The sequence below is a fragment of the Mus musculus genome, chromosome 2 (assembly GCF_000001635.26).
Source record: "Mus musculus strain C57BL/6J chromosome 2, GRCm38.p6 C57BL/6J".
NCBI lineage: Eukaryota > Metazoa > Chordata > Mammalia > Rodentia > Muridae > Mus > Mus musculus.
This window is the reverse complement of record NC_000068.7, coordinates 25,968,976-25,996,037: the sequence shown is the minus strand read 5'-3', so window position 1 is coordinate 25,996,037 and position 27,062 is coordinate 25,968,976. Positions and strand designations below refer to the sequence as shown.

The 27,062-nt window shown below is 47.4% G+C and overlaps 1 protein-coding gene across 9 annotated transcripts in view; it reads left to right on the top strand.

Moving 5' to 3' along the window:
• The first annotated feature begins 12,475 nt into the window (after nucleotides 1-12,475).
• Camsap1 (calmodulin regulated spectrin-associated protein 1) overlaps nucleotides 12,476-27,062 on the top strand; it is a 56,725-nt gene continuing 42,138 nt past the window's right edge. For 4 of the 9 annotated variants that reach the window (NM_001276359.1, NM_001276361.1, NM_001276360.1 and 1 more), the window contains exon 1: nucleotides 12,756-13,256. In NM_001276359.1, the coding sequence (NP_001263288.1) occupies nucleotides 13,100-13,256 (157 nt within the window). In that variant the 5' untranslated portion in view covers nucleotides 12,756-13,099. Of the gene's footprint in view, nucleotides 12,660-12,730; nucleotides 13,257-27,062 lie in introns of those variants that run through there. The other 5 variants (XM_006497900.4, XM_006497897.3, XM_006497898.3 and 2 more) reach the window with 5 other exon arrangements.

Below are 27,062 nucleotides of genomic sequence, written 5' to 3'. Positions count from 1 at the left end.
TGGGGGGCAGGACCTGTGCTGAGATCCTACATTCAGGCCTGGTGGGCCGAAGGGGTGGTGAGAAAACTTAATGGAATGGCTGGAAGGTAGCTTCAAGCATGGGGCCTACAGCAGCTAGAGATCCTGTTCCCAGAGTTTACTTTCCAAACCTTCACACTGGGCCTGAGTATGGCTGTAATGAGAGCTGAGGAGACCAATGGTTTATTGTGAAATACGTGAATGGCATGTTTCTAACTGGCATGTTTCTAACTGGCCTTAAGACTCCCAGGTATATTTGGGGTTGAACTCTGCACATTTAGACTAAGTCTATATCTTAGACTATAGTCTGAGATGCATGCCAAGGGGCAGTTAAGGAAGTGGATACAACACTCAAGAGCTGGTCATATAGAGAGATTTCTCAGGGTAGCTGTGGATTGTGGGCCAGGAATAGGGTGTGTGGGAAAGTGTGGGAAGGTGTACATAGTACCCAGAAGCAACACATGAACTACATACTCCTTTGTCAGCTGACCTGTTGGCTTTCTACCCTTGCTAGACCCTTGCCATCTTTACCTGGGATGCTTTGTTGTCCATGCACACCCTGTGACTACAACATGGTGATTTTGGGACTGGTTCTTTGGGATCTTGTCTCCTGCTTGGTTGTACAAGGCCTATAGTACCTACATGTCCTGTTAGCAGGATGCCATGGGAGCCCTGATGGGAGGTGCCCACGAGCTGCAAAGCTGCACAGGTAAATGAAGACAGGGAGTGGGAGATGGAAATAGCAAATTGTAAAAGGTGAAGATCTTGAGTGGAGGGTTGGCAGAAGAAAGGAATGGAGAGGGAAATGGACAGGAAGGTCGTGAGTGACACTCAGAATGGAAGCCATCGCCAAATATGACTTCAAAGCTACTGCTGACGATGAGCTGAGCTTCAAAGTGGGGGGGGGGGCATCCTTAAGGTTTTGAGTGAAGAATATAACCAGAACTGGTATAAGGCAGAACTCAAGTGGAAAGATGGCTTCATCCTCAAGAATTACATAGAAATGAAACCACATCCCTGGTATTTTTTGGCAAAATCCCCAGAGCCAAGGCAGAAGAAATGCTTAGCAAACAGCAGCATGACAGGGCCTTCCTGATCTGAGAGAGTGAGTGCGCTCCTGGAGACTTCTCCCTGTCTGTCAGGTTTGGAAATGATGTACAGCACTTTAAGGTGCTCCAAGCTGGAGCTGGGAAGTGTTTCCTGTGGGTGGTGAAGTTTAATTCTTTTAATGAGCTGGTAGATTACCACAGATCAACATCTGTGTCCAGGAGCCAGCAGATATTCCTATGGGTATAGAACAGGCGTCATAGCAGCCGACGTACATCCAGGCACTCTGGCTTTGACCTCCAGGAGGATGGCTAGCTGGCTTTTCGCAGAGGAAACTTCATTCATGTCATGGATAACCCAGATCCCAATTGCTGGGAAGGGACCTGCCATGGCACATATGTCACCTCAGTGAACCGGAATTTCTAAGAAGCAAAGGAGATTATTTAAAGAAAGTAAAAAGTTGAGACCATTTACAAGAATTACACCCACACGCTGCCTGTCACAGCCTGTGAGGGAATGCAGAACACCTAGCTGGGTCCCACGGCGACCCTCTTACTTAGATTACAACTTTGGAGGGTGAGAAGGGGTATTTGATTTCATAATGCCAAAACATAACCTATTGAATGAATTACAATTTTTATTACGGAATCTTGCCGCTACTCCTGCTTCTCTCTTGTGTCCTTTTTCTCGTACTTCCTTTCCTGTCCAGTGCATGATGTTTAAGGCCGCAAATAGTCCAGCTCATACCAATAATAAAAGAAAAGAAACAAACAAGAACGTGTGATGCCATGTGTCTGGTCTCCCCACCCCCAACGCTGACCGTGTGGAGAATACCTAGGTTTTTTCTGGAGGAGCAGCCGTATTCCATGGACTTCACTGGAGACTCCTGGTCACAGTGGCTATCTCCCTGGATGCTCAGAACCTCTTCCCAGGCATGGTCTTGATGTTTGGTTTTATCCAGCTTATGGAAGATCTTTTGGAACTAAGGGGCTGCCTGTGAGGGTTTTTTAATTCTACCTTGAGGCTATGACTCAGTTTCTTTACCTGGGCAAGAGTCTGGAAACTGCTGTTGGGCACCTGCTCAGACCTGAGACTCTGCTGGGCCTAGTCCCATCTCCCTTCACACCCATTTTAATGTGGATCCCAAAGAAATGTGGACATATCTCCAATGTGTGAAGACAAAATTGCCTCTGGGCCACACAAAGTCAAGCCTTGGGCATGTTCTGCAACACTTATTATCTCTGGAATTCAGAAGGTCCCAGAATGATGAGAGTGTGAACAGTGCTTATGTCCCAGAAACAGTTGGATTTGAAATGTGTGAAGACCACTCAGAGCAGTGTGGCCAGAGGCACTGTGGCCTTGGGAGACCTCAGACTTGGACTTGGGTAGCATGGAGTTTTTCTACTTGCCACCATCCAGACCACTGTTTTCATTCCCTGCAAAGCTGGAATCCTGAGCTGGTATGGGTGAAAACATAGCCTACATCCTTGGTTTGGGCTGTGTGGTCCACAGATCCTGACTAATAAATGAGACAGAATCCAGGCCAGAATCAGTCCATTGTGTAGTTGCTGGTAGCATGTTGTCTACTGGGTGGAGTGGGGAGTTGGAGACAAATATATGTTCCAGGAGGGCAGGCATGCAGGTGCTTTGCAGTCGGTCCAGAGCTGGGATAGGGCTATGCTGTCTCAGGAGCTTAGGAACCCTGGATGCACAAAAGCCTGGGAAAGCTTGCTTGTCTCCAGAGGCCTAATGGCTATGCAAGGAGCTTTAGTCAGTTAGTGTGCAGGAGATGCCTAAGCAGAGTACAAGTGGGCATCCCCTGGGAGCTTGTGAGCTGCATCTTGCAGGACTTAGGAACAGAGGGCTATATTAAGGAAGATCAGGCTGGGCACAAGCTTGGAACTCCTGGACAGCTCACAAACCTTAGCTGCCATTACAGTTTGTGACCACTCAGTGCTCGGCTCTACCCAACTAACAAACACTCCCACTGTTTAGTCTTTGAGAGGCACTAAGTTTAAGTAGCATTTTCTCCTTGGGGGAGCAGCTAGGCAGCCTCGCCCTTGTGCTGGGCTCTGCTGGTGCCCAGTGCTGGCTGAGAAGCTAGGGTAGAGATACTCTAGTCCCTTTCATACACTTTCCATTGTAGAGTCCCATTAGCACCTCAATTAAAACATTCCCCAATTACCCAGGTGAAGATCTGGTGTGTGTGTGGGGGGGGCAATGCTGATTTTTAGGAGTTTTGCTTTTTATTCATAGCTCTTCCTTTATTTGGATTGCAGTCTCATCATATGTGCTTAAGAACCTTCAAATATGAATCCAAATAAATCCATTATAGCCAGTGATGCCACATTTGCCTGTTATCTCTTGGATATAAACAGCCACACTTCAGTGGCCACCAAACTATCCAGCATACCTTCCTTAACTGTAAACTGCTGCTGAAGCGATCAGTTTTAGCATCTGCATAGCTATGAGGAGCTCAGCAGGAGTAGGGGAGAAAAGGAAGTCAACCTTGGCATATTGTCAAAATGTGGCCAATCTTGGCTTTGGTACCAGTGCTGGCACCAGTTACTTTCTTTGTATTTTGTTTTGTTTTTTTGAGGCAGGGTTTCTCTGTGTAGCCCTGGCTGTCCTGGAACTCACTCTGTAGACCAGGCTGGCCTCGAACTCAGAGATCCCCTTCCCTCTGCCTCCAGAGTGCTGGGATCGAAGGTGCGAGCCACTACTACCCGGCTGTTGTTTCCCTTTTTAAAAGCACATTTGCACATCTTGTCTGGTTCAGGGCGTTTCCACTCCATGCCCATTAGGCTGCAGCCCTTTTTCTGCTCCAGATCTGCTTTGGAGTCAAAAGTATGTTTTCTTCTCTGGCTTCTGCTACAGCCAGTGAGGGGACAGGGCTAGCTCTCCTGCTCTAATGCCCTCAAGGCCAGCTCTCCTGACTGCCTCAGATAGTGAGGGGTAGGGGGTGAAGGTAGAGGGTATCACCCACACCCACACCACCTCATGTCAAGACTTGTGCTAGTCACCCTTTGGATAATCTGATAAAAGCCAACCTCTTCTGAGGGAATGCCTTGTTATATGGCACAGGCTGGCCTTAAACCCTCAATCCCTTAACCTCAGTCTATCCAGTAGTGCTGTGATAACAGGTGTATGTCACCACACTTAGCAAATTAAAAGTCAGTTCACTGTTTTAAATTTCTTTTCCTCTTTGTCATTACAAAGATGGAATTTAGGGCCTTCCACACACTAGGCAAGTGTGCTACACTGACTTATATTCCTAGCCCTGTTTTTCTAAAAAAATTTTTTTTTCAAGGCAGGGTTTCTCTGTGTAGCCCTGGCTTCGTTGGAACTCACTCTGTAGACCAGGCTGGCCTCGAACTCAGAAATTCGCCTGTCTCTGCCTCCCAAATGCTGGGATTAAAGGTGTGTACTACCAGTGCCCGGCTAAAAATGTATTTTGTGTGTGTGTGTGTGTGTGTGTGCGTGTGTGTGAGTGCATGTGTGTAAGTGTGTGTGTGCGTGTGTGTGTGCGTGCGTGTGTAAGTGTGTGTGTGTGTGTGTGTGTGCGTGTGTGTGAGTGCATGTGTGTAAGTGTGTGTGTGTGTGTGTGTGTGTGTGTGTGTGTGTGTAAGTGTATGCTGTGTAGAGGCTGAGGCAGTTGGATCTCCTGGAACTGGAGTTAGAGGCAGTTCTGAGTTGTTATGTGGGTTCTGGAAACTGACCTGGGTGCTCTGCAGAAGCGGTGGGTGCTTTTAACCATGGACCCATCTTTCTAGCTTATGCCAGCCCCGTTTTTTTTTTTTTAAACAAAACTGTCAAAATAGGGCCTGGTATAGTGGCTCAGACCTTTATTCTCGGTACTTGGGAGGCAGGGATAGGTGGATCTCTGTGAGTTTGAGGCCAGCCTGGTATTCATGTCCCATTCTAGGATAGACAGGGCTACATAAGAGAGATCCTCAGCACTCAGGAGGCAGAGGCAGGTGGATTTCTGAGTTCGAGGCCAGCCTGGTCTACAAAGTGAGCTCCAGGACAGCCAGAGCTATAAAGAGAAACCCTGTCTTGAAAAACCAAAAAAAAAAAAAAAAAAAAAAAAAAAAGAGATCCTGCCTCAAAACAAAACAAATCAGTCAAAATAGCACAGGAAATGCTCCCACCTAAGTTTCTGTCAGTGCATGTATATATGCACAAGGCCAGTGAGGGGTGCTTTCCTTAATCATTCTTCACTTTAGTTTTGAAAAACATTCATTACTTTTTTACTTTATATGTGTATGGATGTCTTGCTCTATGTATGCATTCTTCATGTGTGGCTGGTGCCTGTGGAGGCCAAAAGTCCGCAATGGAACCGGAGTCCAAGATAGTTGTGAGCTGCCATGTGGGTGTTGGGCACTGAATCCAGGTCGCTTGAGCCATTGCTCTTGTTTTAGTTAGGTTACTGCTGCTGTGGTTGAACTCCATGACCAAAGCAACCTGGGGAAGAATGGGTTTATTTGGCTTACACTTTCACATTGCTTATGCATCACTGACAGAAGTCAAGCAGGGCAGGAACCTGGAAGCGGGAGTGGTTGTACAGGCCTTAGAGGGGTGCTGCTTACAGACTTGCTATTGCTGGCTTGCTCTGCCTGCTTTCTTATAGCACGTGGGACCACCAGCCCAGAGGTGGCCTCCCCCACAATGGATTGTCCCCTGACCCATCACTAATTGAGAAAATATCTTACAGAAGAAAATGGGGGCGTTTTCTCAATTGAGGCTCCCGTTTTTTTGGATGAATTTAGCTTGTGTCAAGTTGCCATGAAACTAAGGCAGTATAGCTCTTAACCACTGAGCATCTCTCTAGCCTTCCCACCTTATCTTTTGAGAGAAGGTCTTTCACTGAACCCATCTTGACAATTTGACTCAGGCTCACTGTATCCTCACAGGAAGCAAATGGCTGTATAATCTTCAACGGTAATGCTCAAATTCTACCCAGGAAACACTTGTGAACAGGGAACAGTCCTCAGGACAGGTGATGGGGACATTTCTGAGTTCTGTGTCCATACTGCCATTCTGGTGTCTGCTTTTTTTTTTTTTTTTTTTTTTTTTTTTGACACTGGGTTTTACTATGTAGCAGAGGCTGGCTTAAACTTGCCATCCTCCTGCCTCAGTCTCCTAAGTGCTGAAGTCACAGGTTTACAAAAAAAAAAAAAAAAAAAAAAAAAAAAAACACACACACACACACACACACACACACACACACATCTAGCTTCTACCTGGTTTTGCATAGCCATGTCACAAAGGGATAAAGTTTTGGTTGGAGACCTCAGGGGGTCTGCACTGAGGTCTGGAACAGCCTCCTTCTCAGTTCACCTCTGAGCTCTGCTCACACTTAACAGGAGTGAGTCCAGGAAGGGGATGGGGGGCACTTTCAGTGGGCCACCCAGCCTCTTAGTAACAGGAGCTTCTGCCATAATTCCAACTGGGTGCTGCTAGAGTTGTGTGTATATAGTATATGTGAGGACACTTTAGACTCTCAGCTCTTGGGATGGGGATAGACAGCTGTCCCAGGTCACAGGTAAACTGTTACAAATGCCTCCCTGCTCAGGGCCCTCAGGAGCCCCTCCAGGTGGCCTCTTTCCAGCTTCCTGTGGTGCCGTCTTGATATCTTTTCCAGAACTTCCTGTTGGGATGATCAGTGGTCTTTCCACGACCCACACTGGGCCAGGGCACTTTTGATTTCCCTACTGTCTGTGTGGACACTTGAGTATGAACTCTGATGCAAGGGCCAGGAAGAGAGAAGGAAATGGTGAGTTTAGCGGGCCATACACATCAAGCCTGTGACTGTTCTCTTTGGGGACATGGATCCCACTCACTATCACCACAGACTGGGAGCAGTCCTCAGAACCACGCATCTCCTAGCTGCATCATTATCTCCTGGGTATTTGTGATGAGCCCATGCCCAACAATAGTGACTTAGGGCATACCTGTTCATGTTCATACCTGTTGTATGTCTGGATGGGGGTGGAGGACCAGTTTGAACCAGAATTTGTGAGAAGACAGGTTAGGGAAGCTGGCCCTGGCTTGCCTTCCTCTGGGAGACACTGGAGCGTTCAGGGCAGGGTGACTTCCTCCTGCTGTGGTTGCGAGCTAGTTGGGGTGGGGGTGGGGGTGGGGGTAAGCCATTTCCCACTGTTTGATTTGTACTTTCATTGGATCCTGACTGAGGATTCAAGGATGGACAGAAGAGGAAGCTGTTCCTCATGGCTCCTTAGAATTTTGATAGCTTCTCCAATAGAGAGAAGAGTAGAGTTGGTTCTAGGTGCTAGGACAGCCTGCCTTCGGGTGCAGCGCTCCTTCCCGTGTTAAGACAGCAGCTCTGTGCAGAAGCCTGATCAAATGGCTTTGAGGGAAGATCCTGAAAAATGAAAACAAACTCAGCGCCTAAGCCAAGGGCTAAGCTCACTAGCCTCTCAGCAGTCAGCTCTACCCAGCCCAGGATGGCTACTGTTCCTCCACGCTCAAGTCTGTCTTCCTCCGTGCAGTCTGCTGCTGGTCTCAAGTGACCCCGGGCTGTGCCTTAAGCCCAGGGCACCTTGTGTTACTGGACCCTCCACCTGCCTGCTAGCCATGTGGACCAGTGTCACTAATGACCCCAGCATATCCTTTGATGGTTCTATCCTGGTCCAACTCAGTAGCTCTGCCCAAGCCCTTGCTCGTGTTTCAGCTCCTGTCCGGGGGGGATACAGTCCAGACAATTGTCCCGGCTTTTTCTGCATCTAACCCATAGTACCCCTGCTCTGCCACCAGTGCAGAAGTAGCTGGTACCCACCCCGGTCAACCTTCCTGCCCCTACACCTCCTGCTTTCTTTCCTGATGCTGAGGAAGGAGGAAGGCCCTCTCTGCTAGGCTTCTGCCCAATTGTATGACACCAGCACTCTGCTGTCCTATCCAGCACCAGGTCTTCCCATTGCTCCAGTATATCAGTGAGCGTTCCAATGATGAAATCTTGCCAGTCTTAAAATAGACCTCGCATAGCTGGGCGTGGTGGCACACGCCATCAATCCCAGCACTGGGGATTCAGAGGCAGGTGAATTTGTGAGTTTGACATCCAGAGCTCGGCTATCTGTACCTTCTGTAGCTCCCTAGTGTCAGATTCCCTCCTAAAACTGCACCTATTGTGAGAATTCTTTCCCTGGGGAGACAATACCAATCCCCTCTTCATAAGGGTAAGGCCCCAAAGACAAATCAAAGTTCACTGTGCAGAACCAATGAATTTATTTGGCCTTACTTACAGAACATGGGTAAAGTGCTCCTTATAAAAGTGTGGGACTCTAGAGCAGCTGCGTCAGAATTTTTTTGTTTGTTTTGTTTTATTTTGTTTTTCGAGACAGGGTTTCTCTGTATAGCCCTGGCTGTCCTGGAACTCACTTTGTAGACCAGGCTGGCCTCGAACTCAGAAATCCGCCTGTCTCTGCCTCCCGAGTGCTGGGATCAAAGGTGTGCGCCACCATGCCTGGCTCTAGAATTTTTTTTAAGGTACACCTAGCTGTCATGGAACCTGCTATGTAGACTAGGTTGGCCCCTAACTCAGAGTGCTTGGATTAAAGCATGAGATACTATGCCTGACTTTGCACCAGATGGTCTTTACCCATCATAGTTGGCTTCCCCATAGGTGCAAAGATGGAAGTCTCCACTTTCAGCTAGGGCACCTGCAATCAAAGCTTTATTACAAATGGCCGGGACATGCCACAGGGAGCAGCTGGAATCTCAGGCAAGGGCCCAATGACCGTTCTTACTCCCTCCTTCCACAGTTGATCTGATAAACCTGGCAGCAATTCTGCTCAAAGACCAGCACCGTACAACAGCACTCCATGCCTGGGGCTTCTGCTTTCCTTTATGGCACTGCCTCCCTGGGCCTTGTCTCTCTGCTACAGTAACTGTGTCTCATGCCTCCGAGGGCCTCTGTTTGCCTTTATAGTAGCAGCATCCCATGCCTTCCCTACTCTTCTGTTCACTTTACCTCAAACTTTCTAAAAGGGGCTAATTTTGAGTATCAACTTTGGGGGATTTAGAGTCATGTGTGAGGAAAACTCCTGGACATGTCTATGAGGGCATTTCCAGAGAGGCTGAACTGAAGTGAGACAACCCGTCCTGAATGTGGGTGGCACCGTCCTACAGGGTGGTGATCCAGACTGAATAGAAATGAGGTCACCAGCTGAGCACAGGCATTCCTTTTGGCCACCTCACACTCCTGCTTCCATCCCGTCCCTGTCATGATGGATTCTACCCTCCGAGGATGCCCATCCCTTTAGTCCTTTGTTTCACAAAAGTGTCTGTCAGGGATAGTAAGTCATCATGGAAACCAGGAGTCCTTCTCCAGATCCCCGAGCCCTCCAGGTTCCTTCTCTCCTCTGCCTCTCGCCTTGGTTAGGCCCAAACCCCTGGGCTTGGATTAAAATGGACAGATTCCTAGAAAGACACAAAGTATGGAACCTGACTCAAGAAACAGGTGACCTAAGCAGGCCTCTAGCAATGAACTAAGTCTGTCTGAAAGGCCACCGCAGAGTCACCACGCTTGGTCCCTTGTAGCTGGACTTTGGCTAGCTACTTTGTGGGTTCTTTTTTCTTCTACCCTTCTTCTTCCACCATTCTAACCTTTTAACACTAGATAGCGGGGAGAATGAAAGAAATCCCAGATGAAGTCAGGTTGGAAAGGGGCAACGATGTCATTAGACTACTTCCTGATGATTTGGGTGTAGACCTGCTTGGGACAGCTTTGATCTTTACTGTCAGGATATCTAATTTTTTCTTCTTTCTTCTTTGCACATGCTGCTTAACAAACTATAACCAACAGAATCCAACCAACAGCCCACACAGACTCTTGGGGCGCTGGCATTTATACAGCCTCGGAAAAGTCCCCAGAATTCCAAACATCACACAATCCCAGAAACTGTCTGCTGCTGGCACAATCACACCCCTGCTAAAGCACGAGGTAAATCAGTCAGCTGCTGTGGACATCTGAAGTAACCCTACATCCCACACTTGGGGTTAAAACAAGAACATATTCCCATAACCTCTCTCTCTCTCTCTCCCTCCCTCTCTCTCTCTCTCTCTCTCTCTCTCTCTCTCTCTCTCTCTCTCTCTCTGTGTGTGTATGTGTGCGTGTGTGTGTTTTTAAAAGAAACTGACATACTTACTACAGTCCCTGGAATCCGCTGAGGAAGAGGAGAGTGGACTCTGGAAAGCTATCCTCTAACTGCCACAAGTGCACATGGCACGTGCACTCACCTCATTCTCCTCACCCCGAGCCAGCTACTGAGGCAAGGTCAAGGTAGGTCTATCAGATACTTAGAAACCATCTCTTCCCCAAACTGTGAGAAGGGCCAAGCATGGCAGTGCACATCTACAATCTTAACACTGTGGAAGGCTAAGCAGGAAGAATCCAGAAGTTGGAGGTCAGTGTGACGGCATACAGAATGAATTCCAGACCAGCATGGCAGTAAGACTGTGGCTCAAATAATTAAGTCAAACCAAAGCAAGAACATAAAAGAAACACTCCCAAGTTATTTTACTTGCCCACTAGCAATCTGCTTCTAAAGCCACACAGACACCACATGCAAACTGCAGACTACAACGTGCCATGAACACTCAAGACACAGTAAACAAAGCTAGGTAGTATGTATGTATGTATAAAAAGGACTATGCTCCATGCCAAGTGGAATTTCTTCCAGACTACAGGGGAGGAACAGTATCTGAACACCAGACAATGTTATAAACGACAGACAGACTAAAAGCCTCTACATGACCACCAGATACAAAACAAAGCACCACACAGATGTACAATGGATGGATTTTCTGAGCTTGATAAGAGACACCCATCAAACCGAACAGCATCACAGTCAGTGCAAACTGGATGCTTCCACCAGATCACAAGACAAGGGGTCTGCTTTCCCCTGCTATTCCACAGGGCACTGGGGCTCTAGACAAGGCAGGAAGGAGGTAAGAATGCTCTTTACCCACAGATAACATGTCTGAAACCATTCAACTAGCAAATGGATTCCTCAGAGCTGCAGAATACAAAGCCAGAACATCAGACCACCATCCCTGGCCCCCTTTCTTCTCTCTCCTATATTCTCAGGTTTGTCCTGTTACCTACCTGGCATTCCACCCCCCCCCCCCCGGCCCCATCCCAGTCCGGCCAAGTTCTGCTGTCCCACCACCTTTGGCCCCAAGTCTGAGCCTTGCTGGTTTTACACACCGGGGTTTAGATCAGCCTACCATAGCAGCCCAGTCTACTGCTCCTCGGACAGACACTAGGCTCACTTTTTACTCCTTTCTGCCCAAATGTCATTCTCTTCGGTCTCTCCATGGGTACCCAGCCCTAACCAATTTTTATTTCATTTTATTTTAAACAGGGTCTCACTATGTGGTTTTGGCTGACCTGGAACTCGATTAGAAACAGGGTGGCTCTGAAGTCACTGAGATGCACTTGCCTCTGCCTCCCAAGTGCTGGGTTCAAGATACTTGCCACATGAGGCCACTATCCATTTTTTGTTTGTTTTGTTTTTTGAGACAGGGTCTCATCTCCAGTAGCTGAAGCCGGCCTTGAATTTCATCTAGATCCTCCTGCCTCCAGTCTCCCCACTGCAGGGATTACAATCATGGGATACCATGCCCAGGCTCATCCGCGGCTCTTTCTGACTACATCATACATGCACTTGGACTTGAGGGACAGCTACCTGTACAACATCCACTCTACACACTGCCTTCTTCATACATAGGGCGGCTCTGGCAATGACAGAAGTTAAACACCTTGAAGTTTGCAGATGATGGTTAGTAAGGTCACCCACGCCCGGGCCGGAGGGTTCCTGAGCCTTCCCAGGGGCTGGTGCGCACACAGTCCGCTCTTCAGTGACATCTTTCTCCTTCCGCACCCAGTTTTCAAAAATATACTATTGCTCCTTTCAAGCACTAAAATGCAGGTCACACGCGACGATGGTCCTAGGCTGGCATCCATTTCCCTTAGATGCCAAAACTGGTTGAGAGATCTGATAGTGCCCACCGAGGAGGAGGAGGAGGCGGAGCTCGCGGTTGCTCCGGACTCCCGAGAGCTGCGGGGATTGTTTCTCTGGGCTAATCTCAGGCGCAGTTCTCGAGCCGCACACACTCTGCGACGCCCACTTTCTGCCAGTCCGGGCGGAGACGTCTTGGCATCTCAGTCCACAGATGCAGCACCGGTGCAGACTCTAAGGGCGCTCAGTTCTCAGAGAGCTGGCCTTGCCAGAGGTAGAGGCGAACGTCTCTGCACACAGGACTGAGGCTCAATCAAGGCCAGAGATTAGTCTCTCAAGTTGCTAGGAAACAGGCTAGCCCTCAGAAGAGAATACTGCGCCTGCGCGGGATCCGGACAGGGGCGTGTCCACTGTGCCGGGGGGTGGGCGGGGAGGGGCCGGATGGACTAGCGTGTATGCAGCCTTGAGGACGAAGTAGAGGCGGGGCCGAGGGTGTGTCCATAGCTACTAAGGACACGGACTGGGCTAGGTTAGAGGGGCGTGCCTACTCTGCAGGACCAGGGCTGGGGGCGGGGCTGAGGGTGTACCCAGAGCATCTGAAGAAGGGGACAGGTACGGAGCCTTCAGGAGGAGGGCGGGGCGAGCGGGCGGTGTTACGGGCGGTGCCTACTGCGCTTGCGGAGAAAGGTGGGGCTGCGGGGGGCGGTAAGTGCGCCTGCGTGACGCGGCGGCGGCGCGTTAGCTCCCACCCGTTGGCCGCCGCCTCAGCTGCCGCTTCTCCTGGGCCGCGCACGCGCCTCCGCCACCGCCCCCGGCCCGTGCTCGCACCGCGCTTGCCCCGCGCCTGCCCCGCGCCTTCCTCGGCCGGCGCTTGCCCGCCGCCGCCTGCCCGGCCCGCTCGGCGCCTTCTCGGCCTCGGCTCGGCGCCCGCAGCATGCAGCAGCCTGGGTGGCGGCGGCGGCCGTGAAGTAAGGGCCGTGCGCCCGGGCGGGCGGCGCGGGAGGGCGGCGGCGTCTTTGTTGCGGCCGGGCTGCCGCGGCCTTTGTCTGCAGATGGTGGACGCGGGCGGTCGCTGTGCCGCCGAAGGCTGGAGGAGGATGGAGGCGCCCCCGGAGGGCGCCGACCTGGTGCCGCTGGACCGCTACGACGCGGCGCGGGCCAAGATCGCCGCCAACCTGCAGTGGATCTGTGCGAAGGCCTATGGCCTAGGTGGGCGGGCGCGGCGGGGTCCGGGGTCGGGGGATGGGATTACAGGGAGACGGACGGGGAATGAATCCGGTTCCAGGATGGTACTAGAGGGGAGCCGACGGGGAACGCACTGGTTTCGGATGCGACCGGGAGGTGTCGGACGGGTATAGGAGCCGGGGTATGGGACCAGAACTGGGGTCGGACTACGACGGGGGATGGGACCAGAGGGGAACGCGACGGCCGCAGAATGGGACCAGAGGGAGACCGACGGAAACGACCAGGTATGAGACCAGAGGGGTCAGAAAAGGGACTGACATGCTGGGGGATGAGAGCAGAGAGTTTCGGACGTTGGACAGACGGGGCAGGTTGGGACCAGAGGGGATCTGACGGGTCTTGGGGGGATGAGACGCACGGGAGGAGGTTGTAAGGTCTAGGGACAAGGAATGGAGACAGAGCCAAGATTGAGAATGAGGCCGGTGACAGGGCCAAGGCGCGCCTTCGCGTGGTGTCAGTTCAAGTCTTGCTGTTCTGGCGGCGGCCCAGGTGAGCGAGCGCTGAGGTAGCCCAGGGTCGGTCCAGGCATGGGACTGTGTTCGCGTGTCATCCATGCTCTCTGAGTCTCGGTGGGTGGAGGGTGCCTATCATGTGCAGTGTTATTCTCTGGCAATTGGACTGGTCCTCTAAGTCCAAGAAAGACTCTTACCTAAATAACCACTGCTTAGCTGTTCCTTACTGCATCAGGGTGACTAGAAGGCTGGATAGTTTGAGACTTAGTCTCAAACTAGAGTTCCAGCCAATCTGGTTTATATATTATGAAATTTGGTACTTAACAGAACAGAAGTTATTGGATACTCCAAAGATACATTATGTGTAATACAGATTGTATAGAAACCATCATCTCCTTTGGTTAATTCCTGTTGTAAAGAGCAAGGTAACCTTGTTTATGAAGCCTAATATGCTTAGTAGGATTAGGATTCTCTGATTTGGTGCTCTGGGAACATTGCAGACCAAATAGTGCTGGTAATGAGTTGGTTGGGAGGCTCTAGTATCAGGGCAGGTGTCTTGTTTTAGGCATAAAACTATGATAAATGAAGCATAAATTACCCTTGTGCTGGCAAAAACATTACCTGAAGACTTGGGTTACTGAGATAACCCTTTCAGGAAAGGGTTAGGTGACCACTTTGGAAAACTTGCTAAGCAGGTGTGCTCGGTGACAGTGGCCTCCAACTAGTCATAAGAACAAACTGTTTTGTGAGTCTTGGGATTAAATAAACTGCTTTATTTTAAATTTACTTCTGTGGTATAAAACTAGCAGTGAGGAAGAAATTCTTTTATAGTTTTCAGTGTTATAATTCTTGGTCACTGTTTCTATTCAGTGCAGGGCTTTACCTTACTTAAAAAAGTGCAATTGAAGAAGTTGGGTGGTAGCTGCCCAAGCTTTTAATACCAACACCCGGGAGGCAACACAGAGAAACCCTGTCTTGAACCCCCCTTTCTCCCCCAAAAAAAGTGCAATTGAGAAAAGGTGTCTGCTACCTACCTAGAGCAGCGAATGAGTGTCTGGCCACTGGCCATTCTCTTTGCTAGCTCCACACTTTGCCCATCTCCCACCTTATGTTTCTTATTGTTTGCTTGGCATTACTCTAAGCTATTAGCATTCAGGTTTTTTTTTTTTTTTCTTTCTTTTTTTTAATGAGACAGTATCTGCTATGGAGTTTCCTATGTAGACCAGTCTGACTTTGAACTCCCAGAGATCCATTTGCCTCTGTCTCCTGAGTGCTGGAATTAAAGGCGTGTGCTCATTTTTTATATTTCACAATTTTTTATTTTATGTGCATTGTTTTTTTTTTTTTTTTTGACTACATGTATTTCTGTGTGACAGATGTCAGATCCCCTGGATAAGGAGTTACAGACACTTGCAAGCTGCCACATGGGTGCTTGGAATTTAACCTGGGTCCTCTGGAAGAGCAGCCACTGCTCTTAACCACTGGGCCATCTCTCCAACCCTCTAGTTGTTCTTAGGTTCATCTTAACTCCCAGCATTTTCTCCATTGGTAGTATTTCGCCAAGGCTAGCCCACCACTTGTCATGGTGCATTCTTGGGCATAGTTCCTCTTCTTTCTACAAGTTTTCACGCCTGTGTATATGTATGTTTTAACCTGTGTGCTGGGGGTGGACCTCCTGTGTATATGTATTGTTTTAACCCTCGTGCTGGGGGTGGAACTCAGGATTTTGCTAGGCAAGTACTCTTGCTGAGCTGCCTTCTTTTTTTAAGGCTGGCATGTGGAGATAGTTTACTTAGATTCTGTTTCCTTAACAGGGTGAGCGTGTTGAGTTTTGTGTAGCCTTAGCATTCAGCTTGGGGGTAAGGTATCTAGAGATAAGTTTTTCTCTCTCAGTGTTGGCACCTGACTGGTTTAGTTTTATTCTAGTACCAGATTACTTGTGAGATCTGGTTGCCTCATCAAATAATGGAGAAAATGGGCTTTAAGGTTTTAGAATTATTAAGAGTGCTCATTTGAAGACTGGAAGAGCAAGACTGAGGCCCAGCGTGGGTCTGAGCCTAGGTGACCCCATGACCTGAGGGCATGCCTCTGCTAGCAGCATGCATATGACGTGAGTGTTAGGAGGTCTAGTTTCTTTCCATTTGCTGGGGTAAATGAGGTTTCTATACTCAGCTTCAGAATTTGGGAGGCCCTAATTCATATGAGCAAGCTGTCTAAGCTGGAGGGGTGCTTGTGCTGTTCGTAGTCTGGTGTGAATTTACTTCTGCCAGCCTGGAGTTGGGTCTTCCAGGAACATGGGTGAAGAGGGAGTTTTGGCAAGGTACACATTTTGGCAAGGTACACAGGGACACCCCGTCTACCCCAGTAAAATTCTGATGCTGGTCCTGGTCATGCTGCTTTCTTTGCATCTGGATGCTTCACTGACAACTTAGTTTGTCTGGGTGGCCATAGGGAAAGGGTCTTGCATGTTTTATGTGTTATGCACTGTTTGGTTAAGTCACGAAGTGAAACCAGCTTTTCTTCTGTATAGGAGTTGAAAGTGTGGTGGAATTGTGGGGCTAGCCACTGGAGACTCCATTGTCACTTGCCCCGGAAGTCTGTGTCCCTGTGCCAGGCTGCTATCTGTAGTGAGTGGCAAGCTGTGGAGCTCACCCTAGCAGGCTTTGGGTTTATGGTTATGAAGAAACATTTTCTCAAGATTTATTCTGCACTCATGCCACAACCAAGATTTGGGGCTGTCTTGTGCTTCTATTTTTAGGTTCCTTCTCTCTTTCTGGCAACTCTTTCGTGACATTAACAGTCTTTTTGTTGTTTTTTAGGAGTAACTTATTAGGCGTGCTGAAAATTGTTCACTTAAATGTGTCTGCAAAGAGGAGCAAAGTCTGCTTAGCTCCAAGAGTGTATGGTAGCATTTGTGTGAGACCTGCATAAAATTGATAGAGAACGTCAAAGTGCTGCTTAAAGGAGCATTTATTTTCCAGGGTAGTGTGCTAGCCCAGGGCTGCAACAGTCCTGGCTTTGGTTTTGGGTCGATTTGCATTCTGTTTGTGCTCTGAGCAAGCTCAGAGGTATCTATCTAGGCTTTGGTTTCAGGGGAAAGTGGGGGAATACCAGTTTTTATCTCTCAAGGACAGTGGCACACACAGGGACCGGATGAGAAGGCTCTAAATTGTTTGCAAGGAGATTGCTTTGAGGCTCAGCAGAAACTGATTTGTCCTTTTGCCCCAGAGCTGAGCTGTCCTGAATCCTAGGTCCAGTCAAGAGGCTCATCTTTCTCCCCTTACCAGCAACAGACCGGGCGCTGGTGGCCTGGCTGTAGGGGTTAGGTCTACTAACCAAGAATGCTGCTCTTCATCCTCTCTTCTACCTCTCCTGTTCTCCCACGATCACCAGAATGAGCACATTATAGAGTAAGGAGTCACATGAGGATCTGTGGCCTATGCAACCCTGTTCCTAGGAAATTGAACTAGAGCCACTGCTGGCAACAAAGTGCTTTTAAGCTGGTTTGCCTAGCCAGTGTTAGGAGCAGAGCCCTTTCCTAACTCCAGGAGTTAACATATTGCCAGAGTCATGGTATTGTTTGGTTTAGTGATATTTGGTCAAAAGTTCTTCACTACTGGGAATCCCTTTCAGTAGCTTTGGAGCTGGCTAGAGCTGCTCACTGAGCCTTGCCTTTCCTGGACTGGGTCAGGTTTCCCTGGGAACAGTCTACTGCCTGGGCCCAGTTCAAAAGTGTGTTATCAAGTTGTTCTAGGTTATAATTTGTTCAGACTACTGGTTCATGAGTTTAGATTGTGGCTCTATCTATCTAGTTTAGATTTTTTGAAGCAGGGTTTCTCTCTTTAGCCCTGTCCTGGAACTCACTATAGACCAGGCTGGCCTCGAACTTATGAAGATCCACCTGCCTCTGTTTCAGGAGTGCTGATATTAGAGGCACTCACCACCATGCCCGGCTGGTTTTATATATTTTATTTTAAGTGTCTGGGTACGTTGCATGTACTTGTGCACCATATGTATACCCAGTGCCCTTGGAGGCTAGAAGAGGCCGTCAGATCCCTTGGAATTGGAGTTATGCATGTATGGTTGTTAGCTCTTTGTAGATGGTAGGAATTGAACCTCAGTCCCCTGAAGAACGGCCAGTGCTCTTAAGTGCTGAGTAATTTCTCGAGCTCTGGGCTGTTTTTAAATAGCCTTTTGCTATTCTTGGCAAGTGAGTTGGGTGTTTTTGGGCGGGAGGGTCCAGCAGCCTCAAGTGTTTGGCGAACTGGAGAAGCCTGATGCTGTAGGGCCTGCTGATTGTGCCATGACTCCTCTACAGGTTGTTTAGAGAACCTCCTGTCTTCGGGTTCTGGTCTCTGCAAGGTTGGGATTCCCCTCACATGCCCACCTGCAAAATGCTCAGGTGCTTGTCGGTGTAGGAGAAGTCATGTTTTTAGAGCTGTGTTTATATATGTCCTCCTTCCTGGCCTGATGCCAGGAGTTAATACTAATCAGAGAACGAAAATCTGTCTTTAATCTGTGAGCTAATCCTTTGGCCCTCAGAAGGGCTAGTTGCTACTGTGGTTTAGATTGTTAACTTTGGGTATACATTTTTTTTTTTTTTTTTTTTTTTGGTTTTTATGAGACAGGGTTTCTCTGTATAGCCCTGGCTGTCCTGGAGCTCACTTTGTAGACCAGGCTGGCCTCAAATTTAGAAATCTGCCTTGCCTCTGCCTCTCAAGTGCTGGGATTAAAGGTGTGTGCCACCACACCTGGCTCAGAGTTGTTTAATAGCTTTGCTTGCTATCCATTTTCATATTGTCTGAGGATGACCATGATGGAGGCAAGATTACTTTCATCCAGTTGCTTTTGTGTGCATAATTATTATTTCTTTTTCAGAATAGGAAATATAAAGGGAAAAGGCACATAGTGCCATCTATGTTGTTGATCAAAATCCTCATGAGATAACATTCATGGAGGAAATGGGAATAATGGAAGGTTGAAGACGACTACATAGGACTGGGGAGATAGCTTAGATAATTAAGTGCTTGTTAGGCATGGGGCTGGGGAGACGGCTCATTGGTAAAGTGCTTGTTACACAAGCATGAAGACCAGAGTTGAAACCCATATTAAAAAGGTCAGATATGGAGCTGGCAAGATGGCTCAGCAGATAAAAGATGCTTGCTGCCAACTTTGACAACCTGAGTTTGTAGGTGCCTAGGACCTACATAATGGAAAGAGAGAACTACTGCAAATTTTCTTCTGACCTCTACACATGTACTGCATGTGTGTGTGCACACATACACACACAAATGAATAAATATTGTTACTATTGAGACAGGGTTTCTCTGTGTAGTTTTGGCTGTCCTGGAACTCCCTCTATAGATGAGGCTGGCCTCAAACTCAGAGATCTGCCTGCCTCTGCCCTCTCTTCCCTGCCCGTGGTGGGTTTAAAGGCATGTGTCACCACTGCCTGGCATGAAGTAAAATTTAAATATGAAAAATTTTAAATACGAAAGTCAGGTGTGTATGCTTGTAATTCCATGCTGGGGAGGTAGAAGATGCTCTCTGACCAGCCAGCCTGGTCTACTGTTAGGGTCTAGGTCAGTGAGAGACGTGTGTCAGAGAACAAAAGTGAATGGCTCTGAAGGGTGGTCAAGGCCTGGATAGCCCGTGAGAGCAGGAGGTGGGGACCTGGCTGCACCATTGTGTTCTTGTGCACTGAGTAGATTAACTTCGGAGGCAGAGGTGTAAGGGCTGACATAGCAGGTGATTAGCTTGGGAAGTCTTTAGCCAGGTTGTTCACAGTGCTCGTGGTGTCTTTGGGGATTCCTTTGGTGTGTGTGCGTGGGGTCACTTTTGAATAGGAGAGGTTGCTGAGAGCCTGGGAATGTGCTTTGAGCAGATGTTCCCTGGTTGCTACAGATTTAACTAGTCAAAACTGGTCTATCCGTCCAGGTGAACATTTGTCTTATGACCTGTGGGAACTGAATGGAGCTTTGCAGGCCACATATGTAAAGAAGAAAAGCCCTGGGTGGTGCCTGGGTAGAAGATGCCACTGGAAGGTCAGGTGGGAAGGAGAGAATGCCCCATAAAGAAGTAGAAGTAGGTAGTCAGGCAAGGACAGGGAAGGGGGGTGGAGACAGGTGTGGGTTCAGTTTGCTCAAGCACAAGCCCAGGCACGTGGAAATTAGAAGCTGAGATTGGACAAAAGGCTGAGTTTCAGATTTTGGAATGTATTAAATGACATATTGGTAAACCCTAAAACCCTAGCAGAAGTTTTGTACCTGTACTTATGGACAGTTTCTAAGAAGGAAAGAGGTCTGGGCTTTTTTTTTTTTTTTTTTTTTTTGTGGTTTTCCGAGACAGGGTTTCTCTGTGTAGCCCTGGCTGTCCTGGAACTCACTCTGTAGACCAGGCTGGCCTTGAACTTAGAAATCCGCCTGCCTCTGCCTCCCAAGTGCTGGGATTAAAGCAAGTGCCACGGCTGCCTGGCTGAGATCTGGGCTTTTTAACAGGGCACAGTTGGTAGTGCTCATTGTTTGGACCTTATATTGACTTACAGTTTAGATACTCAGTAAAACACGTGTAAGTATATAGCTAGGTAAAGTTTTGGTGGTACACCGCCAGACCCCTGTAAGTCTCATCCTGGCCTTCTTATACCTACTTCCTCTCTGAAGTTTCCTATCATCTAAGCACATCAAGGTCCTGCACCTAGCTTCCTTCATTCCACATATTATCTTTCAGATTCATTCATGTGTACAGTCTTTGCTTAGTAATATTATCTCATTGTATGGTTAGCCCATTTGTCTGTTGAGGAATGTTGTTGGGGTCATTTCTAGCTTTGGGGTATTATGAAAAAAACTGCTATGTGCATTCATGTGGGCAGATTAAAAAAAATCTTAACTATGTATAGGATTAGGGGGTCACGAGTTAATGCATTTTAATTCAGAAGGAAGTATGAAGTTTTTCAAAGTTGCTGAGTCATTATTTCCCATGAGCACTGTATGAGAATTCCAGTTGCTCTGCTTTTATGTCCGCACTTGGTAGTGTTGGGCTTTATACTCTTAGCCAGTCAAGTGAGTGGACTGTGCATGGCACTGGTTTAGTACACATTTCCCTGATGACTAATGAAGAAAAGCCTTTAAAAATATGCTTTCTGCCCATTTTAATCTCTTCCCATGTAATAATAGCTTTTAGAGTCTTAGACAATGTAAGAAAAAAATAAGTTATTTATTTCAAGGTTTATTAACATGTAGTTTTAAGGCATTTTGCAAAGGTCCTAGATGTCTCTACTCAGTTTCCCATTTAACTTCTTGTAAATCTACTAGAAAATTACAACCAAGTTTAGGACCTTCCCTCCTCTCAGAACTTCTTGTTCTGTTTTGATGACTGTGCCTGCCACCTTGTGTATGCATCGGCCTCTGTGCCTTTCCTTCTCTAGTTGTTTACTAAACTTAGGCTGCTTCTACAAGCAGTTAGTGTGGCAGCTCACGTGTGTTGATAGTTTATATTTTCTTTTGTTGTTTGTGTTTATTTTTTGTTTGCTTGTTTTGAGATAAAGGCTTATGTTCAAAACAGGCTCAGCTAAAGTTTCCTATGTAGCTAGGGCCGACCTTGAGCGCCTAGATTTTCCTGCCTCTGCCTTCCCAAAGTGCTGAGATTGTAGGTGTGTGGGTTATACCACACTTACATTTTTGATGTCTTCTATTTCCGTGTATGAAAAGTTTCCTTTGATGCTTGCTCTTATTCCATCTGGATTGCCATAAAGATTCCATGACCTAGGTAACTCATAAATGATGGAGACTTTGGGGTATGAAAGTTCAAGGTGAATGCAAACGCAGATCCTACATGTGGTAAGGTTTGGGTCCTGGTTCATACCCGGCGCCCATAAAACTAGGTGTGATGGTGCATGCATATAATTCTAGTACTTGGGAAGTAGAGGCAAGAGGATCGATAATCTTTTTTTTATTATTCCTTTTTTATGTTTTGTTTTGTTTTTATTTTTGTTTTTCGAGACAGGGTTTCTCTGTGCGATCCTGGCTGTCCTGGAACTCACTCTGTAGACCAGGCTGGCCTCGAACTCAGAAATCTGCCTGCCTCTGCCTCTGCCTCTCAAGTGCTGGGATTAAAGGCGTGTGCCACCACTGCCCGGCCTGATATTCTTGTTATATAGAAAATTGAAGGCTAACCAGAACCACATGAAATCTTGTCTTTATCCTCATCCCACATTTAAACATTCTAACAATACAATGATCTGAATGATACATGCTGAGGAGTGATGATGGGAAGTATTTTTCTGTGTTAAGCTGTTATGTTTCTATAGAAGCAGAAAACATTGTGTGTACAGTAAAAACACATTTCTGTTGGTGACATTGAATCTGAGTGGAACTGTTTGAGGTTGTATGTGCTGGCTTGTGTGGTGTGGTGGCATGTACAGTATGTCTGCTGTATGTTTAGAATCAGGGCTGCAGTACAGTTTCTTGATGCAGCATGGGTAAACACTGCCACAAACATTTTGGATCCAGTTGGTTCTGGTTGTTGTGTGTTTTTATTGTTGCAATTACTTTTCTGGCTCCCACATTCAGTTAAGCTGGGGCCTAGAATATAGTTTATTTTGGTGAATGTGTGGGCATGTAGGAGAGGGCATGTAAGACAGCTTCTTGCTCTGTTGCCTTCCACTTTTCTGTTCCTTTTGGTTGAGTAGAAGACCTTTCTTAAGGCGTGGCTGACTAGATGCAGGAGGTTCCAGATCCTTGTGCAGTTCCCATCCGGGCCCCATGGATCTCACTGTGGCAGCATCTTCCATTTCAAAGTCTCCAGCCTTGTGTCATCAGGAACTGGGGAGTATCGCCCCTCTCCCACAGCTTCCTGCCTCTGACCCTCCTTAGTTTCAGTCTCCAGCTCTGCCTGTGGCTCAGATTAGATGGATGTGTTGATTTCACTTTAAAGTCAGGGATTCCATTCAGTCCCTGTCATTGCTACCCTGCTCCTCAGTCTGCCCAGTGAGTTTCTAAATATCTGTTGTTCTACTTTTCATTTCTATATTTAGTGCTTTAAAAAGCTTTCTTTGCTGAACTTTTTTAGTTTGCTTCAGAGTTTCTGACTCTTGCAGTTATTTGTGCTGGCTACTTTTAAATGTCCGAGATGTTTCAACACTTGATGCATCTTGGTGTGTGTCAGTCATCACACTGGAGTGGAGATTTCAGGAGATTCCAGGAGGAAGCAGCCAGCTCGTATCCTGTTGGCTTTGCCTGAAGACTGGAGCTCCAGTGTTCGCAGTGTTCTGACAGGCCCTGTGCCCAGCCCTGAGCGTCTGGTTCAGTCTACTTTTGGGGGTGCTCCCTGCTGCTGCTGCTGCTTAAGGGCGAAAGGAACTTTCCCTCCTAGGTAGGTGAGATTCTGCCTATCAGACTGCTAGTTATGGTGCTTGGCTATCTCTGCCTCCCAGGAAAAGATTACACACAGTTTTAAGAACTTATAGAACCAAGCTGTGATTGGCCAGTGATGGGCAGGGCCACTCCTTGACCAGGACTACTTAATTAATCATGCCCTTTCTTTAAGCCTAAATCTCAGGTCAGCACCTCAAGGATGGACTTAGGGGTTACTGGATCCATTTATTTTTCTTCCCAAGGTGACCACACGAATAAAATGCTTTTTTTCTGATTCTCACTGTCACTTGTCTTATTACTTGATGTATTGAGGATGGCAGCCAAACGTAGCTTGTTGGGGATGCCAGGGCTCAGAATTATACTACAAACCTCTGGTAACATGTGATTCCCTTTACTAGAATCCTCGTCTGTGTGGGGAAAGAGGTTCATAACCACCAGGGAGGGAGGAGAGTATCTTCTCTGCTAGGTGCTCTTGGGGAGACTTTTATTTGTTGTGTTCCCTGGTCCATGGTGGCTTTGGCCTTAAAGAAAGTATCTTAGGCCTGTTAATCTCACCTCTTCCAAGACCCAGAAACCAGCTGCCTTGCCTGTTTTGCCTTTCGTACAGGGATTTAGCAAGCACCAGGCCTGCCCTTGGTGGGGATGTGATTCTCTACTGCTGTCCTGCAGTGTGAGTGTGAGGTCCAAGCCAGCATCAGCATCCATCCTTTTCACTTTGTAGGTGCCCGTGCTTGGAGTTTCAGGGTAGTAGCTGCCTACTGCCTAAAAAGGCAAGCAGGGATGGTCTGCTACCTTGGCTTGACTAGTAACTCCCTCTGGTATATTAAAAAGTGTTTTGCCTTTGGATCCTGTTGGTGTCATTAGTGTTTTTTGGATGTGGATTTTCTTTTTTTTAGTCTTGCTGCCATTTTTAGTGGTTTCATAAATTTGTAAAGTCTGCATCCTTCTACCATATTCCCTCTCCCTTCTGGGCCTGCAGGTCCTTTCTATGGGCTGACAGCCACTGTCACTTACTCTCCCTGCTGTTTCCACATTGTGTTACTGTTGGTTGTGGATACTTATTTTCTACTCATCTTCATCTCTCAAGTGTTTCCTTTTGCCTTTTCTGGACAGGGTTTCTCTGTGTGGTCTTGGCTGCCCTGGAAACAGCCTATAGACAAAGCTGGCTTTGAACTCAGGGATTCACCTGCCTCTGCCTCCAGAGTGCTGGGGCTAAAGCTGTGTACCACCATGGCTGTCAACTATCTTAGCCTGCTTTTTCTTTTCTTTCTTTTTTTTTTTTTTTTTTGGTTTTTTGAGACAGGGTTTCTCTGTGTAGCCCTGGCTGTCCTGGAACTCACTTTGTAGACCAGGCTGGCCTGGAACTCAGAAATCCACCTGCCTCTGCCTCCAGAGTGCTGGGATTAAAGGCGTGCGACACCACACCCGGCTTTAATCTGCTTTTAATAGTTCATTTTATGACACAGGTTCAGTGATTGTATTTGTATATATGTAAATATATGTAAGCATATACTTACATATATTTGTTGTTGTTATTCTAGAATTTCTATTTTGTTCTTTTCCAGTTTATCACTTTTTCTTTATTAAAAGTACTTTTACTTTTCTGCCTTGGCTGTCAATTTGGCTTATCACTTCCTGTGACTTAGGGTCAGGGTACCTGAGCCTGGCTTTCTTTGAGTTTGCTAGGTTTCCTGAGCTGGCCTTGAACTTACCAGGATCTTCCTGTCTCAACCTCTAGTGCATATTAAAAGCATATGCCATATATCTGATGTGACCAGTGGCCAATGCCATAACACGCAGCTGTGTTGAAACTTTCACAGTTGTTGCAATTCTGGTTTTAAGCAAATGGGTCTCTTGAGGTGGCCAGGACATTATATACACCCCTGATATATCTTCCCTTCTGTTTTGGAATCTCTCCCTACTTTCTCTGGTCATCCTCCTGGCCTCTGACTAGAAGCTCAGCATGCATACTTAAGGCTACACTGTACAGAGAGGCTGTGGTGTGCTTGTCCCTGATGTATGTTGGTTTGGTGACTCTCCCTGGTATGTTTGGGTAGAGTAGGTATGGCCTTACAATTACCAAGTTTCTCCTGGCCACCACTTAGCTCCTTTGGTATTCTCTTCCTTGCATGCCTAGCCTGGAGTGACCACCAGTCTGTCCTGCCCAGCTTCCATTCTCACTGTGTCCTTCTGGTCCCCACATGCCAGCCTCTTCAGAATGCCCCCCTTTAGCCATATGTCCATAATGGAGCTCCTCCTAATACCATGGCCATCTTCTGAGCCACAGCTCCTAATTTAGTAACAGATCCTGTGACTGGCTGGTGTCCAGGCCTGTCTTCTACTCTCTGTGCAGGAAGCAGCAGCAGACATTATTTCCGGGGCCTCTTTCCATTATCTCCTAACTCAGCCTGTTCTAATTTATCCTGTTCTGTGCTTTCAGAGTATATAAACCTAATGACAGTCCCACCAAAGGTACAGTACACGTAGCACATACTCAGTTAAGGACCTGTTGAATGAATTAGTGAATCATCATATTTGTTTTTCCTATGCTGTTCTGAACTGTGTTATTTCTTTAAATTGTCTGATGAGAGTCATTGTCATGTTTTTCTCTTGTTTGCCTAAGCTGGGCTCTGTGCTCACTCCAGTGTGATGCTCCTTGTCATGGAAGTTGCCTACTGTTTTTGTGTCCTCTTCAGAGTCTCAGAGCCTTTGCTGATGGTGATGGCCTTCCACCTCCTTTTGGTGGCCTAGCATATTCATATATTTCCTGGTTCATGCAGGTACTCAATAATTGTCTATTGAGTGATTTGTAAATTGCTGTCTTTGTCTTTTGTAGAGAAATATGTCACCTGAAACAGATTCAGAATGCATTTACAATGCCTTTGTATTGTTTGTAATATTTTATCATCATCCTTATCGTTTTAAAATTATGTATGTATGTGTGTGTGTGTTGCAGGGGCAGGGGGTTGTGCATATAAATATATTGTCCATGGAGGCCAGAAAGGGTGTTGGAACTTTCCAGGCAAACAGTTATAAGCTGCCTGACATGGGGTGTGGCAATCAATCTTGGGTCCTCTGTGAGAGCAATACTTGTTTTTAACCATTGAGTCATTTCTGTAGCCCTTTGTCTCTTTATTAAAAGAACAACTACTGACTGCTAACTATTAGACCAATAGATGTGTGCAAACATAGCTTCTGAGCTGAGTATTTATTATCTTGGAACAGTCACTCTCTTGGTAGACTGGAAGGAGTGGTGCTCTCTTACTGAGCTGAGGACAGTTTCTCCCCTGAAGGGCCACAAGAAGTGGTTCTGTTGCTGAGTGGGCTGAAGCGCCCTAAGACTGGATTGGAGGGAGCTCACAGGTGTGGTAACCCTGCTGCGGCTAGGCTTGTTGTCTACCTACATAAGTGTTCTGGTTTTCTGTCAGGACTCTGAAGTGCTCCAGAATGACTATTTGTACGGGGCCCAATCCAGTGTGCCAGGAACACGAACTATGTTAGGTTGTTTGCAAGTGGCCCAGGGCAACATTCCTCTTGGATGTTTGGCCTGGCTGCTTTTTCTGTCTTGCTAGCTTCCAAGTTCAGGCTGCTTATGTCTTTATAACTGTGTCAGTGAGCTCCCGCATCTTCCCTGGGCTTCCCTGTATCTGTCAAACGCCAGCTCTTGGTTGTGCTTCTGTGGTGTACCATCGTCTCCTTCCTTGTAACAGTGAGACTCTGTGCGGTCCCTCCTGAGCTGTGCTCTTCTGTTAGAGAGGAACCTTACTGGAACGCTCCCATCCAGGTGAGAAGGGAGAGTAGCTTGGACAGCCAGTCTGGCTTGAGGTATTCCAGACATTACATGGAACTGCATATAGGTAGTTCAGAGAAGGTGGCTGGGGCTAGTATACATATTGGGATAGGTACACATTTATGTTTTTTCAAGTCTCAAGGTGGATAAAGTCTCCTAG